The sequence below is a fragment of the Carettochelys insculpta genome, chromosome 3 (assembly GCF_033958435.1).
Source record: "Carettochelys insculpta isolate YL-2023 chromosome 3, ASM3395843v1, whole genome shotgun sequence".
Lineage (NCBI taxonomy): Eukaryota > Metazoa > Chordata > Testudines > Carettochelyidae > Carettochelys > Carettochelys insculpta.
The window spans coordinates 140,462,934-140,480,152 of NC_134139.1; the positions used below are offsets into that span (position 1 = coordinate 140,462,934).

The 17,219-nt window shown below is 43.6% G+C and overlaps 1 protein-coding gene across 2 annotated transcripts in view; it reads left to right on the forward strand.

Annotated features, from left to right (window-relative positions):
• The first annotated feature begins 382 nt into the window (after positions 1–382).
• The window catches only part of RRAGD (Ras related GTP binding D), a 37,106-nt gene continuing 20,269 nt past the window's right edge, over positions 383–17,219 (forward strand). Inside the window, exons 1-3 of one of the 2 annotated variants that reach the window (XM_074990891.1) lie at positions 383–620; positions 15,309–15,604; positions 16,054–16,253. In XM_074990891.1, the coding sequence (XP_074846992.1) occupies positions 500–620; positions 15,309–15,604; positions 16,054–16,253 (617 nt within the window). In that variant the 5' untranslated portion in view covers positions 383–499. The remainder of the gene's footprint in view (positions 621–15,308; positions 15,605–16,053; positions 16,254–17,219) is intronic. The other variant, XM_074990892.1, reaches the window with a different exon arrangement.

A 17,219-nucleotide genomic window follows, 5' to 3' on the forward strand; every position in this document is an offset into this window, starting at 1 on the left:
GTGGTCTGAAGAAGTGGGTCTGTCCCACGAAAGCTCACCTAATAAACCATTTTGCTAGTCTTCAAAGTGCTACTTGACTGCTTTTTGTTTTGATAGTGAATAACAGGGATGGGACTGGCTGGGGCACAGCTCAGTGTGTGGGGTGTGGCAGTGAGTGACAGGGAGGCTGTAGGTGGGGGGACAGGAGCACTGCTCAGTGCCCGGGATGTGCAGCGCCTGTCCGTGAGTGACGGGCGGCTGCGGGTGGGTAGGCGGGGCCTGGCAGCGCCCTGTGCCAGAGCCGGGTGGGGGCGCACGCGGGAGGGCAGGCGTGGCCTTGCGTGTGCGCGGCGGAGGTGCCCGTGAACGCCGGCGGTGTCAGGTGACTCGGGTCACGCCGCTCGCTCGCTCGCTCGCTGGTTCCCGGGGAGTGCGCGGGGCTCCGGCTGCTGCTGGGCTGCGAGCGGCGCCGGGCGCAGAACTCCTGCGTTGCGGCCGGATCCGCGCTCGCGCGGCCGCGATGAGCCAGGGCCCGAGGCAGGAGGAGGAGGAGGAGGACGAGCTCGTCGGGCTCGCGGATTACGGGGATGGGCCAGAGTCCTTCTCGGATGGGGACCCGGAGCCCGGCGCCGATGAAGCGTGTGAGTGCCCCGCCGCGCCGGGGAGCCCAGCGCCGACCCTGCGGGGACAGCGCAAAGCCGGGCTGGGTGGGAGGTGAAACCGAGGGAGTGGGAGCCAAGGTAGGGCTCGGTTCGGGGGTGGATCTGGGGGGAATGGGGCAAGGCGGGGCTGGATGTTAGGGGTGGTGTGGGTGGATCTGGGGGGAATGGGGCAAGACGGGGCTGGATGTTAGGGGTGGTGTGGGTGGATCTGGGGGGAATGGGGCAAGACGGGGCTGGATGTTAGGGGTGGTGTGGGTGGATCTGGGGGGAATGGGGCAAGGCGGGGCTGGATGTTAGGGGTGGTGTGGGTGGATCTGGGGGGAATGGGGCAAGGCGGGGCTGGATGTTAGGGGTGGTGTGGGTGGATCTGGGGGGAATGGGGCAAGGCGGGGCTGGATGTTAGGGGTGGTGTGGGTGGATCTGGGGGGAATGGGGCAAGGCGGGGCTGGATGTTAGGGGTGGTGTGGGTGGATCTGGGGGGGAATGGGGCAAGGCGGGGTTGGATGTTAGGAGTGGTGTGGGTGGATCTGGGGGGAATGGGGCAAGGCGGGGCTGGATGTTAGGAGTGGTGTGGGTGGATCTGGGGGCAATGGGGCAAGGCGGGGCTGGATGTTAGGGGTGGTGTGGGTGGATCTGGGGGGAATGGGGCAAGACGGGGCTGGATGTTAGGGGTGGTGTGGGTGGATCTGGGGGGAATGGGGCAAGGCGGGGCTGGATGTTAGGAGTGGTGTGGGTGGATCTGGGGGCAATGGGGCAAGGCGGGGCTGGATGTTAGGGGTGGTGTGGGTGGATCTGGGGGCAATGGGGCAAGGCGGGGCTGGCTGTGGGGGTGGAGTCGGGTGGGTCTGGGGGAATGGGACAAGACGGGGTGGCTGTGGGGAGTGGTGTGGGCATGGCTCTAGGGGAATGGGGCAAGGGAGGGCCGGCTGTGGGGGTGGATTTGGGGTGGCTCTGGGGGAAATGGGGCAAGACAGTGACTGGTTCTGTGGGGGGTGCGACATCAGGAGAGTGGGACAAGGCAGGGATGGTGGTGGGGTGGTGACACTGAGGGAATAAGGCATGGGTGGTCTTGTTGGGTGGGAGAGGTGACACCAGGGAATGAGGCAGGGTAGGGATGGCTGTGTATGGTGGGGATGGGGCAAGGCAGGGGCTGGGAGCTTTATCAGGATATACTCTGGGATCTGGATCTGTGGTGGGGGTCCTGGTTCTAGGGGTGGGGGAACAAGGGAGGGGCAGGGCAGTGGGAGTTTTCTGGAGCTAGAGGAGGAGCTGGATCTGGCGATGGTGGGACAGGATGAGGTCATGGACTGGAAAAGGGGCAGGGCTGGCTCTCTGGGGACTCAACTGGCTCTCAGGGGAGGGGAAAGAAATGTGGGTATTGTGGCCTGGCTCTGGGTGTGCAAGGATGGGTCAAGACGGGGCGGAGTTTGTAGGAGGGGGAAGAAGCTGGCTCTATGGGAATGGGTGAAGGAGGTGGTGGTGGGGAGGAGGGTAAGGTTTGACCCTTAGGATAGGATAAAGGCTAGGGTTGGCAGTATGCATGAGGGATGGGATGGATTTGTTGATGTGTATAGGATGGGGTTAGGGGGTGGCTGTGTGTGAAGATGTGGGACGGGAGGGTTTGACTGTGTTTTATGGGGAGCTGGGAAGGAGGGAGAGAGCAGCTCTAGTTGTGTGGTGAAAATAAGAGGTTGGGGTTGGGTGGGGGGAGGTGGAGTGTGTGTGATAGTGTGTGATGTTAGCTGGGAAGGTCAGAGCAGTTTTGGGAGATATAAGGGATGCTGAATAAGAAGGTAGGGTAGTGATCACTGTATTACGGGGAGGGAGAGTAAGCAAGTGTGAGCATGTCAAAGTTAGCTGTGGTTTGGGGTAGGAAGCAGGAAGGGAGAACAGGATGGTTGTATGATGAAGGAAATGTATGCGTAATAGGGATGCCTATAAACAGGACTACGGAGGGACAGGGCGAGTCAGGGTTCTGGTAGTGGAAGAAGGAGAGCAGCGCTGGTTGTGTGTGTTGGGAAAGGGGTAGGAGATGTCCTAATGGGAACAGGAGACATTCAAACAGAAAAAAATCTTAATGTAGTCCTTATCATGCCTTAGCCTTGAAAGTTTTCTATGTATAATATGAATGGACATGGCTTGGTGATGTTTCTTTAGAGTGCCAAGAGGCAGGCTGGCTATAAAAGGCAGCAGCAAGCAAAGAGCTCTGTGTCCAGAGTTGCGCTGCAGCTGTGAATGTCAGTCCCCATGTTTCTAGGCTCTGCTGAAATATGTGTGACTGTATACTTATGTATGTTGCTGTGGGTGCCTGTATTTCTGTTTGCTGTATTCATCAGGGCATATGAGGCAACAATGAAACAAATGCTTGCTAGGAAGTATAATATAAAACATGTAGGTGAGGCCAACACCTTTGCTTTCACTTAGAATGAGCAATATTTTTCTGTTGAACGTTGTTACATTTTACAAAGGAGCTTGGAGACCAATGAATATTTCAATTGGTTGCTTTTTAAATGCACAATACAAAGTCAAGTATTCAGTGATACAAAGATTGTTACGGTGTAATAGGTATGAACCCTTTTAAAAGTACAAAACAATATGAGTAAGGGATTTTCTGTGTTATTGTGTTACTTATTAGGAAGTTTTAACAAGTTTACAAATCACTGTCATGTAAATATCAGAAGGCAAACAGTCCAGAAAAAACAGTTAATTTTTGTTTAAAGCAGTGTTTCCCAAATGGTGTTCTGTGGAACAAGTGAAAATAGGGGTTTGATGAGAAAATTCCATTACAATTACATTTTATGATTAAAAAAATTTAAGCATTAATGTGTTTTATTAAAACCAATTTTCATTTGTCAAAACAAAAAAGCAGTCTAGTAGTACTTTAAAGACTAACAAAATAATTTATTAGGTGAGCTTTCGTGGGACAGACCCACTTCTTCAGACCATAGCCATACCAGAACAGACTCAATATTTAAGACACACAGAACCAAAAAGAGTAATCAAGGAGGACAAATCAGGAAAAAATGATCAAGGTGAGCAAATCAGAGAGTAGAGAGGTAGAAGGCGGGAAGGTCAAGAATTAAATTAAGCCAAGTATGCAAATGAGCCCCGAGAGCAGCTCAGAAAATTCCCATCCTGGTTCAAACCGTGTGTTAATGTGCCAAATTTGAATGTAAAAGACAGCTCGGCTGCCTCCCTTTCAAGAGTGGTGCGAAAATTTTTCTTCAGTAACATGCAAACTCTTAAGTCATTAACAGAATGGCCCACTCCATTAAAATGTTGACTAACCGGTTTGGGGATCTGGACTGTTTTTATGTCTGTTTTGTGCCCAATCACTCTTTGTCTAAGGGAGTTAGAAGTCTGTCCAATGTACAAAGCATCTGGGCATTGTGGGCACATGATGGCATATATGATGTTAGCTGAGGAACATGAGAATGTGCCCGTGATTCTGTGAATAACCTGGTTAGGTCCAGTGATGGTATTACCAGAAAAGATATGTGGACAAAGCTGGCAGCGGTCTTTGTTGCAAGGAAAAGTTCCAGGACTGGTATTCCTGGGGTATGTATAGACTGTGGCTGTTGGTGAAGATCCTCATAAGGTTGGGAGGTAGACCTGTTCTCTCCTACAGACAGTCACCAAGGGTCTTCTGGAGTGTGGTATCCTGATTAAGGATAGGTTGTAGGTCTTTAATAATTTGTTGCAGTGGTTTGAGTTGGGGGCTGTAGGTGATGACCAGTGGTGTTCTGTTCTTGGCTTTTTTGGGCCTATCTTGGAGTAACTGGTCTCTGGTAAAGATCTTGTAGTTTTTGGTCCCTGTCAGTTGGATCAGAGAAAATGTGATTGTATCTAAGAGCTTTACTGTAAACAATGTTACTTGGTTTAATCTAATTCTTGACCTTCCCCAACCTTCTACTCCTCTACTCTCTGATTTGCTCACCTTGATCATTTTTTTTTCTGATTTGTCCACCTTGATTACTGTTTTTGGTTCTCTGTGCCTTAAATATTGAGTCTGTTCTGGTCTGGCTATGGTCTGAAGAAGTGGGTCTGTCCCATGAAAGCTCACCTAATAAATTATTTTGCTCGTCTTTAAAGTGCTACTTGACTGCTTTTTGTTTTGATAGTATATAGACTAGCATGGCTCCCTCTCTGTTAATTTTCATTTGAGTTTGCCATGATAAGTGTCCCTGTGTAATGCCATCTTAGCGAGAGAGTGGGGACAACGATGTCACTACTCAGCGCTGCGCCCGCAGTCAGTCACTGGTGCGATCACCTCTTACATACCACCGTAAAGCCCCACACTTACTCTCAGGGAGCATGGATCATTTGGGGGCAGCTTATGTCAAGAATATTCAGTTTTATCGAGATGTGCAGTTCATCAGTTGTTACCCTGTGCCAGCACATTCTTGTGCAGAACTGGTTCTCGAATTACACAGCAACAAAAATGAAATTCAGAAATCAACTGAATGCTGCTTTGGATATGCAAATCCAACTTTCCAGTATTAAACTGAATATAAAAAGAATTTGCTTAAAAAAGAGAGAACCCATTCTTCACATTGAAAACTGGCAATGTAACATGTATTCGTTTTTGAGCTTTATTTTTGTACACACTAAGTAGGATTTTTGTTTTAAAATGTGTGCAGTTAAATTAAATATTAATTTCATGACCTTGTTTAGCATTTGTTTGTTTATCACCCTTACTTGTGGTCCACTTTTTCAGATCCATATATGACTGTTTTTAGGGGTTCCAGAAAATTCTTTTGAGTTTAAAAGGGTTTGGTGGCCAAATAAAATTGGGAAACACTGGTTTAAAGAGCTATTGTACAGGAATTTAGTAATCAGATCTTTCAGTTAAAACAGGTTTTTACTCTGTTATAAAGTGAACATCATTGTAACAATTATGTCTTTCTAGTTATTTTATTAAGTTGAATAATAGCTCGGTATTAACATTTAATAGACTAGGTGTGTTAATCAAATGTCAATGTGTGTCAATATTTAAAAAAATGGATAGGTTTATTGGTGTTTTTGCAGGTGAATGTACTATGTGTGAATATTGAATAAAATGCAACCAACTAGTTTATCTATCTGTCCACTGTCTGTTTTGCTGAGTACATAATTTAAGTCTTGGTATTTCCATAAGCACGGCTTCCCCATATTTTGAACCATTATTACTTAGTTGGGCTGTTTTTTTTTTGTTTTTTTTTTTTACAGTGAGTTGCCAAGCAGCTACTAGCCAATGAGAGATTAATTCTTATTAATTAATTCTTTATTTCCTTTTCTGTGACCATTTCCAATAGGAAGTCTCAGAATTATTACCAAAGGTTAATTTGGTAATGACTATCCAATACTATGTAGTAACTGACTATATATTGCTTCCCAGTACTCACTAATGACTGAACGTGTCCTGCATACATACATCAGCTCTCTTCTTTCACCACAATTTCTCAACATGTATCCCCATACAATTTCTCTTTTTAACTTAACTTGTATGAGGTACCATTGTGCTGCAGATGGAAATTGCTGGTCCTCTTTTCCAAATCAAACTCCATTTCTCTGGGGTAATTTGTTTTGTCAAGATCCCTTTTTTCCCAACATGTCATATTTGAACACTTTTTTTTCTTTTTTGTTAGTAAAGGTTGCCTGTCCAGATTGGTATACATTAGTTATAAAATGTTCTGAATTAACATGCTTATTTTCAAATAAACTTGATTGGCTTAAGACTTGAGGTAGACAAGTAAGCCAAAAGAATTTACTGAGATGGGAATGATGATTATTTCTCAGTAGACTTTTGGTGTCACTTCAGAAGTTTAAAAGAATTCCAAAAATTGAGAAAACACTTTTTTCCTTTTAGCATACCAATATAATATTTCATGGATGAAAACAGCAGTGTCCCAGTAATATTTGAAGGAGGCAAAAACACAGAGGGAAGAAATCTCTAAGAGGATCCCCTTATGGAATTTATCCCCTATAGTTCTTCAAGGGGTATCTTTTCTCTCTTGAATGAGCTATGAGACCCTCTTCTAAACCAGACAGCTCTCCGGAATCCACAGAGGGGTAGGGCAGTTCATAGAGCCTCTATGCAGGCTCTGGCCCCCACAGCTCTCGTGGAGGTTCAGTTGTTTTGGGCTGTTTGTTGCTTCTGAGGCCAACAGAGGGCAGAGTCTTCAGAGGGGGAGCCTGGAGCTGTGTTCTGTTTTACTTTACTTCCACTGGCTGCAGGGAAAGATGTTTGTCTTTCCCTTGTCCTGCTCAAGGTCAGCCCTTCCTTTCTTCAGGATCCATGGAGTAAACTGCAAATATCAGTGTCACAGATCCCTCTTTTCCATGAAAGAGGAAGATCAATACATTGCAGATAACTTTCTTCAAAGCGTTAGTCCACTTTGTCCCTAGACCCCACCATCTCCCCATAGGGGTTATGAGTGTGCATGAACAGGGAGTTTCTGATCATACCATGGATCGGTTTCCAAAACTAGTAGTTACTTGCATCTTGGCTGAAGACTGGAAAATATTAGACTATAAAACACAATGATCTTCTAGCTTTCCACATATAAGCATTCTATTTTTCTTCTTCCATTGAAGGATCCAAAAGCACTTAACTTTTGTAAAGCCTCACAACCCATTTGTGATATATGTAATAAGTCCTTTCACTTGTGTTAGGAAACTGTACTAGAAAGTGCCCATGTGTGGTGGGTAATGTGGGCAAGGGAAGGCATTGTCTTCCCAAAACTACCTATACTCCCAGTGGCCGGGGAAGGCTGTGACAGTGGTGAGGCAGCCCCAGTCCTCCAGGAAGAATTGGAGTGCTGTCTGTCAGGGCTTGGCTCCACAGGGGCTGGGGGTGGGAGGTTGGGGCAGAAGGGGCAGAGCTGTGGCCTGCCTTCCCCAGCTGAATCTTCACCCATTGCCAATGAAAGGTTCTACATGATGGTTCCAGTGTCATAGAAGAGCAGACTGCCAGGTCTGGTGGGTCTGTGGCTGAACGGAACCCAGATCTTCTCATTTTCAGTCTTGCTCTTTAGCCACAGAAACATCATCCCTCCCTCATTTCCTCCCACCCTCAAAAAAAAAACCTCACATCAATAGCATGTATGGACCTTCGTTAATTGAATAACTTTCTCATTTCCACGTAAATTTTATCTGTTAACAGATGGCCTGAGCCCAGAGAGTTAGCACTGGGGATGTTCAGTGCATGTCTTTTGTTGGGGGGCACTGTGGTGTCACAATATGCTGCTCTCTATAGTGTAGTGTGTGCCAGTGGCATGGTATAAATGTGTGAAACAGCTTCAAATATCTGAATTCTGTCATGACCCTATGGGCATCTCTGCTGTGCAGGAAGATGATTTTCACAAAACTTGATTTGTGAATACTTAAAGGATACGTTGGTTAACTAGTATTATTTCTGTGGTCAGGATTTTTATGGTTGAAGATGAAAATTAAGGTAAAAAATCACATTGCTTTCTATTGGAAACTGTTGACATCTTTATGAATTAAGCTCTCTGTAAAACTGGCTTTTGTAGATGTTACCATTTTAGGAAAGAAATATCAATTGTACTAATTTTATTTGGTAAAAATAGACTTATTTTCCACTGTCAGATGAAGTTAAATGTGTATAGTATTTGTCACATCATAACTACAATTTAGTAACCTATGTTAGACAGAGTTGTAGTGATTAGTGTACTCTACAGGCATTTTTTGGCTAGCTGGAAAGGAAGGAGTCGTACTCAACTAAAGAATGTGGGCGGACAATGCGTTGTTCCATTTCTCTACATATAAGGAAATCTCTAATCTTATGAAAGGAAAACTTCCGTCAAGTCATAGATCTGAAAATATAATTTATCGGTCGCCATCTCTGAAACCTGCAAAATAAGAAAGTTAAATTGCGATCTTAAAAACAATAGTGTTCGAATCAGTTGCATTTATTAGTAAATCCGATGCTTGAAAGTAAGTTTGTTTTTTTTTTAAAAGTATAGTTTTAGCATTAAGCAGTCTTTTTCTTTTTTTTCTAGCAAGCACTTAGGAGTCTAGAAAAAGGGTAATAGTTTGGCAAAGTTTATCTAATGTGACAACTTATTTAAAAATCAAATAATTAAGATTAATTGGTTTTGGACAATATACCTTTTTATTCATTTAATGAAAGACTTTTGCTTTCTTTTTAGTTTGTGCTTTTTTTTTTTTTTCCTCCAAAGTGTTTATGATTAAATAAATCACCAAACAGGTTTTCACTTATGATCTAGAGTTGGCCAGGACCAGGAGTTGGCAACCAAAATAGCAAGAAGAGCCATTTTTTTTTCTCAATTCAGTAAAAAAAAACTCAATAATTCAAGAGCTATAATGCATGTGAGTATGAGGTGGTCCTTAAGAAATAATGTCAAACCATACTTTTTGTAACCCCTATTTTAAGAACAGAGCGCACACAATGATTTATAATGGGATACGTGATTACTGCAGGACATTCACAAACTTTTTCTGTATTTTATTTCTTCACACTTGTGTGTTTGTGCCACTGTCTTCCTGACTTTCACTCCCAAACGTTCCCTCTCTCTGGAGGACACTAGGGGGAGTTATCTAGTGTTTTGAGACCACATATGGTTTGCTATTTAGAAATGAGTTCTTCATTTTTGGGGTTTTAGGTGTTCACTGTTTATCTAAAATAATCAGGAAGGTTTTTCCCTATTTTACAATTATAGCATAAGGAGCCACAAAGTAGTCTTTAAAGAGCCACATGTGACCCTGGCCACAGTTTGCAGACCTCTGGCCAAGACAGTTAATAAATTTATATATGGGTGTCTCTCTGTGGGCCTGTGCCAGTTGGCTTGTGGTCTCAAGTGAAGGGGCTCTTTAACTGCAGCATAGATGTTCAGGCTTGAACTGGAGATTGAGCTCTGGGCTCCTACGATGTGGGAGGTCTCAGACTTTGGTCTGTAGCCCCAAGCCTGAATTTTTTCAGTGCAATTAATCAGCCTCTTACCTCCAAGCTCCCGGAGCCTGAGTTAAGGGGCATGGGTCAGTCACAGATATCTAATTATAGAATAGTCACAGCCTCACTAAATTTGTATACAATCACATGGATGTGACTGTATCGTGCATTTTGGAGCAGTGAGAATCTCTTTTCTTTCCCCTTATCTCTTTTTTCTTTTTCTTTTCTTTTTTCTTTGGGGGAAAAAAAACCCCACCCTGAAATCCCAGAACTTTGCTTGGTTTTGTCTAAAAGACCATACCTCCAGGAATGGAGTTATAACATCACACTAGGGCAATGTTTGTTATTCATGGAAGATTGCCAATTGAATTGTCAACACCACAGTCTACAGCAGCTGTTTTACTTGGAGGGCTTTCATCCACGTATAGTTCAACCTAACACTGTTTAACTTGTGATATCTAATGGGATCATAGTACAAGATGGTATAAGTGCAGGCTTTTTAAAAATCATGGTATCCAAGAGTTATAGCATCATCTGCATTGAACTTTAGCCACTCTGATAACACTATGGCTGCGTCTTTGCTACAAGATAAAATCGATTTTATTAAAATTGATGTCTTAACGCTGGGTTTTATCCATTCAGTTTTGAGCATCTTCACCTTCTCACCTGCTCCCGACAAAATCGACTTACTGCTGCCAGACGTGAGAAGCTTAAATTGAGTGTTGCAGCAGTGTATTGTGGGAATCTATCTCACAGTTGCCTGAGCCACGTTGCATTCTGGCCCCATAAGTAGATGTGGGAAGATGTCATCATATATCCACATTTCATTCCCATCTTTCCGCTGCCATGTTAAGTCTTGAAGTAGACATGTGTGCTACACTGAAACTCTAATGAATCAGCAGTAATGGCTCGGGGCAGCTAAAAGACAGTAGACTTCTGACAGCCATGAAAATCGTGACTCCTCACGGAGCCCCTTTCAGGAACTTGAATCTGGATTTAGACATTTTACCAAAGAAGACCCTTTGTCCAAGCAGACACGGTTGCTACACTGAAACTCAAATGATACATCAGACTAAAAGACCCCAGACAACAGCCAGGTTTGGACCTGGAAAAGAAGACCCTCAGGACAAGATTATTCCCTGCTGAAAGCCTTACTTTGACAACAGTGGTAATTGTATCGCTAATACATTACCTTCACTGAAACACGTATGGCTTGGGACAGCTAAAAGACCCCTGGCTACCGCCAGCCCCAAAAATCGTGAGCACCTGGGGAAACTTCTCTCAGGAGGCTAAAAGACCTGTGTCTACAGCCAGCCCCTGAAATTCATGACCCTCATTGCACACAAGCTGCCTGGCACCTTGCACAGCATGTTTTTATTGGTTCGGAGTCAAGCCATGTGATGCAGGTGGGTGTGGGAATGTTCCAGACGGTGTGGTGTTTCCAGGGGGGCAGGGATGTGGGCATCAGGACAGCATGTAAACAGCTGAAAAGAAGTTTCTCATCCTACCAGATAAGCACAACCCCCACCCATAGTCTAGCTGACACATGGTATGGGGGAGCCAGCGGCTGATCCCAAGCAACACAGGAAAAAAGGCAGCTACGAGGGGTATACGCAGAATGACAGACGCCACGGCTGCACTGCTAGCAAAGAAAAAGAAGATTTTTCAGCCTCTCGTGACCCTACAGCCACAGGCTTCCAGATGCCAAATTGTAACAGTCTTCCTGTTGTCTAATTCCTCTGCACCTGAGAGCAGTGGGGATATAAGAGGCCAGAGCAGAGAACTGTGGTGCATTGTGGGGCACATACGGGGCATCTCTGGAGGCTAATGAATTCGATGTGAAGACACGGTGCATCCTCACTACCCTTCATTCAGAATTTTAAATTCAAACTAAACTCTCCACCTGTCGTGTTACTACAATTTTAGGGTTTCGATATTATGTTGATTTTAGTGGTCCATAAATTGATGTAATGGAATTTAACAGAGAGGAAGCCGTGCTAGTCTATACACTGTCAAAACAAAAAGCAGTCAAGTAGCACTTTAAAGACTAGCAAAATAGTTTATTAGGTGAGCTTTCATGGGACAAGTGGGTCTGTCCCACGAGAGCTCACCTAATAAACTATTTTGCTAGTCTTTAAAGTGCTACTTGACTGCTTTTTGTTTTGATAATGGAATTTACAGTGAGAACAGGCACTTGGAAAAATCAGGCTAACTGACTTAATCGATTTTTATCTCATAGTGTAGACAGACGCAGCCTCAGTTGCTGCCTTGCCTGGTAGTAGGCATCCTTCAGTCTACGTAGACTATGGATCACGCACTTCGTAGTTCCATTTGGGATCATCATTTGCAGCGTCGACTGTGACTGTGAAGGCCCACATGAGAGTGACAGTCGTTGCTGCATCTGTTGCATGTGTAGTGGGTGTCTGGCAGGTCCTTACTGAGCTTTCTGTGGGCTCGCTTTTTGAAACAGTAGGTGGCACCAGTGTGATGCTCTGTACCGGGACAGACAAGGTACTGTATGGGTTCCCTGGTACAACAACTGAATAATTAACACAAGAAGCATAGCTGGATATGTGCTACATTTTTGTACATGCCTGATGTGTATTTCAGTTCTGGAAAAGCATGTATACTTGATGACAACTCATAGCTTACACTTGGTAGGTAAAATTTACCCTAATGCCGAGAATCCATTTAGAGTGTTTAAAAAAAAATGAAAAGTATTTTAAGTTGAATTAGAATATCAAAGGACAGTGATATTAGAATTACATGTTGATGCTGTTCTTATTTCTCATCTTTTGCATAGAAATGCAAGGAAGATCAGTACGCATGTGCATTCTGAGTCTGTGTCAAAATCCACAAAATTATCCATCTTGAATCAAAGTGACATAAATGGAGGCTACACTGCAGTTTGTTAATCCCTTTCTCTTTGCCTCACGAATGGGATCATCTTTTTCTACCTACATTAGTACTGTGACAACCTGTCTCCGGTGATATTTTGAAAACAGTGGCTAGTAACAGATAGCACACTTAGCTACGTGTACCTGTTTTCAAAGCTGGGTTGCATGTGAGAGAATACTGTTGGTTTTTGTTTTTTTTTTCAATAAAACCAAGTAAGAGACAAGCAAATTGTTTAAAGCAAAGCATTAATCCAAACACAGAGATGCTTCTAATATTTCTTTGTAGTTATGGGGCATCCCAATGGTGGCTGGAAGGGCTGAGTCGTAAAATGAGAGTGCAATAGAAAATGATCTGGGTTTGTTTTGTAGTTTAAGCTGGAGTAGTAGGTGTTGTAACAATGAAGACTTCTTGGCTACCTCTGTGGACAGTAATTCCCCTTCAGCAGAAGTTACCTGTTAATTTTATTATCTCTGATTCTTTTACAGTTTGTGACAGGCTCTCTACACCTCATGCGCGTGGACCTGAGATGATATAGTGCATATTAAATTTGAGTGTAAAAAGACGAGTACCCCAAAAGAGTTGATTATCTAAAGAAAAAGGGTTTAACAGATATGTAAAATAAGCAATCAGGGTGCATGGATGAGGTAATAATAGACACACGTTTCATAATATATTGGCCTATTATACCTGTGACCTGTACAGAACGCAATACAGCACTAACAGCAACTCGCTACCTATTTAACCATTTTCAGCGAGTAATGACTTGTAAGTATTGTAAAAGTGCCTTAGGAAATAGCTGAAGAAATAAAGGGGTAGCCCTATGAATTTTGACAGGAATCTTTTCCTTGTGCATAGGTAAGCATAAGGGAAGGGCTACAGTACAGGGAAAGGTTGACCAAAACTATGCAATTTGAGTTGTTAGTAAGGTAACTCAAGTTGGTGTACCTTAGATCTGCATACAGAGGGTACACACTACCACATGTAGTACCACATCAGTGGTTGATTTTGTGGGTCCGATGAAGACCCTTTGAATCAATGCCCATGGATTGATTGTTGCAGCCTGGACCCCAGCAGTAGTGGAGACAAGCCCTAAGAGAGTGTGTGAAGGGAAGAAGATAAGCAGGTGGTGAAGACTGGCGTTTTTGGCAGAGGTTTATCTCATGATGGAATGGTTAGTTTAGATAGGTCTGTATTGAGAGAGGCCATAAGGAAAACTTGGTGTTTGTTGCAGCGGAAGAGGGAGACCTAATGGAGGGACTCAAAGAGGGGAGTAATGTGGTTAGAGTGACCAGATAGGTAGAAAATCTTAAGTACTTTGAACAGAGTTGTAGGGTTGGAGTAGTAAGGCCAAAAGAAATATCTGTTAAGTTCCTGTACTCCAAAGCTGGTGATACTGACAGGTGAGTGTCTGAAAGGTTTCTGGGTTGCAGACTGACTGTACAAAATTGGTAATCTTGTTGTGGGAAGGCTTCAAGCTGGGGAGAGATGAAGAGCAACTTCTGCCTTTAATTATAGCCATAAATGGGTACTTTTTAAAAACCCCTTTTTGTCATCCTAGTCACTGCAAAAAAAAATGCTATCGATTTACAATGTGGAAAAAATGTAAGACCCTGCTGGGGATATGTAACACACATCTGATTCCCCCTTGTGCCCTACTGTACATCACTTTAAAATGCTCATTTACGCTCCTGTCCTGCAAGCGCACAGAACTATGATTTCTTCAGTGGGAGTTCTGTACATGATGATTTTTGATATTAGGTCCAACATTGTCAGCACAGGTATCATCATCATCAATAATCGTGGACTCAGCGCCCATTGGTGTTTGATGCCTCTCTCAATATTTCCTTCCATCTTTCCCTGTCTAGTGTGGGGTGGATTAGTTTCTGTCGACTAGTTCTGCACTAATCTACTGTATCATCTATCCATTCTCTGTGGGGTCTGCCTCTCCTATTCGAACTGTCCATTATGCCAAATACCAGGGTCTTGATTTTTCGTTCATCGTTCATTCTGCAAATATGCCCAAATAGCTGTAGCTTCCGTTTTATAACCTTCTGCAGCAGGTTCTCTTTTGGCTGTATCTTTCTATCTAATTCCTCATTGGTGACCTTCTGCATCCATCCTATTCTTTGAATCTTTCTGTAACAACTCCTTTCAAACGCCAATATTCTTTTCAAATCTTTTGTTATCACTCATGTCTCGCATCTGTGCACCATGCCACTGAATACACACATTTTCAAGATGCACAGCCTGTGGCCTGTGTTCTGATGCCAATTACAAAGTAGTAGTAACTTACCGAATTCCCACTATAGAGCTGCTGAGCATTCGTGCCACATGGAGACCATCAGTTAGCAGTAAGATAAATAACGATGTGCCACCAGCGAGTGATGGTCTTTAAGAGTGTAGGTTACCTAACTGGATGCTGGTTATTTATATTACTCTACAAAAACACATCTGCATAAATATGTATCATCTTATAGTGGAGATTAGACCTCGATGATTTTAGGTTGTGGGAAGGGTGAAGAGTTTGATTTTGTGTGAATGTGTGTGTTTGATGCCACCAAATAACAATAGATATCGTGCCTGGTGCACTCTTCATCTTCTTTCAGATAAATAATAGTAGGTTCACAAATGGTAGTACAGAAGGAGGGTGAAATCTTTCTTTAAATCTTTTTCTTTCTGCTTTCTGAGATTGGCAGGTGTCCAGATGCAGATGTAAATTCAGGTAAAATAAAATAGTGTAACACTATAAAATGTAAGTAAATAGTGCATATGATATAGTAGTTAATATAAACTACAATTGTTGTGATTTATAGTTGCTGGAATATATCATTGTGCTTATTGTGTGGTTTATTCAGTTTTGGATTTCAGTGACCCGTTCAGTACTGAAGTTAAGCCAAGAATCTTACTGATGGGACTAAGAAGAAGTGGGAAGTCTTCTATTCAGAAAGTTGTCTTTCACAAAATGTCTCCAAATGAAACCCTTTTCTTGGAGAGCACTAACAAGATCTGCAGAGAGGATGTTTCCAACAGCTCCTTTGTTAACTTTCAGATATGGGATTTTCCTGGGCAAATTGACTTCTTTGACCCTACATTTGACTATGAGATGATTTTCAGAGGCACTGGAGCACTGATATTTGTCATAGATTCTCAGGTAAAGAGAAAGTTAAGTTTTCACACCACCTGTTTGTCTTAGTCTTTTTCTCTTTCCGCCCTCCAACTCAAGGCAAATGGAATGGCAAACAGACAGTTACATTTATGGTCAGTAGGCTTTAGATCTTAAGTCCTTTTGACTTTAATGGGATTGAAGTGCTTTTGAAGACTTTAACCACCAATTGTAATTAAGTTGACAGATTTGGTTATTTTTAACCTCTTTTTTGCAACTAAAGTTTTAAAATAACTAGACAGCTCTAAAGTCTCTGGTTACTTGCAGGGACTTGCTAGTAATGGGAATTGGACTTCTGTGTGGATATAGGCCTTCATGATCTCAGAAGTTTAAATCAAAGGAATTTTGAACTGTAGAAGTATCTGCAAATATAATACTTTGTTTTTGTCTTGTAACTGTTTGTCATAGGGTTCTGAGTTTTATTTTTCCATTATTAGGATGATTATATGGAGGCCTTGGCTAGGTTGCATCTTACTGTAACCAGAGCTTATAAAGTGAATCCAGACATCAACTTTGAAATCTTTATTCATAAAGTGGATGGTTTGTCTGATGACCACAAGATTGAAACCCAAAGAGACATTCATCAGAGAGCAAATGATGACCTGGCAGACGCTGGATTGGAGAAGATTCACCTCAGGTGAGAGAAGCAATTGTGCACAGCGTCTTCTGGAAAAGAATAAATGTTTAATGCTAAGGCCAGAAAGCAGAGCATACTACCTGACAGTTATCTCTTTCTGATATATGGAAGTAGCAGGCAACAAGAATTTATTAGATATGACTATTAAGGTAAAAGTGATGCCTTTGACTAGAAAGAACAGATTATTTTAGCAACTAATTGGAAGAAACAAACCTCAACGCACTGGGAGCTATGGGACATTAGAAACTTTAATGTCTTTCTTGAGACTTCTTATTTAGTGAAAAATGCCATCATAATGGATATAGTGCTTCACAAACATGTTAATTCATAGCAGTGGTCAGCAATCCCTAGCGCATGAGGTGGGAGCTCAGCCCTGCCCCTCCTCCTCCATACAGCCAGGAGCTTGCTCAAAGCCATGCTGCGGATGCATGTTGTGTAGTAGAGCAGGGCAACCTGTCAGAAGTTGAAGGGGAGCTGTCACCGCCTGAGTTTGAGGGGGGCAAAGGGGCCTGGGAAGCAGCTGCTGCAGGTGGGGGAGCATTTACAGTGTTTCCAGATGTGCTTGTGGCTGGCTGGCCCTAATCCTGGGCAGGGGAGGGAAGCTGGCCCCTGGCCAGCACCCGGGCTGCTCCGCGCCTGTCAGATGGTAAGTTCCCCAGGCTCGCTATGAGGCGCTGGGTGCTCTGCTGGCCTGCACTAATGGAGAGAGGTGAGCAGAGGTGGATTCCCCTTGATGGACTCCCATTCACTGGGGCATTCACGTTATGGAAGGCAGCAGGTGCCCCCAGCCAGCTGCTCCCCAGATTGGAGTGCTCAGGCCACGTAATTTCCAGCTACTTGGGGCAGACTCACCAACAGGAAGGTGGCCTTTTCTCCTTGGTGACAGATTAATCCACCTGCAACCCTTAGTGATTTGTAATGATTACTTTCTGTTAAAATATTTGCCCCACCTCACAGTCTCAGAAG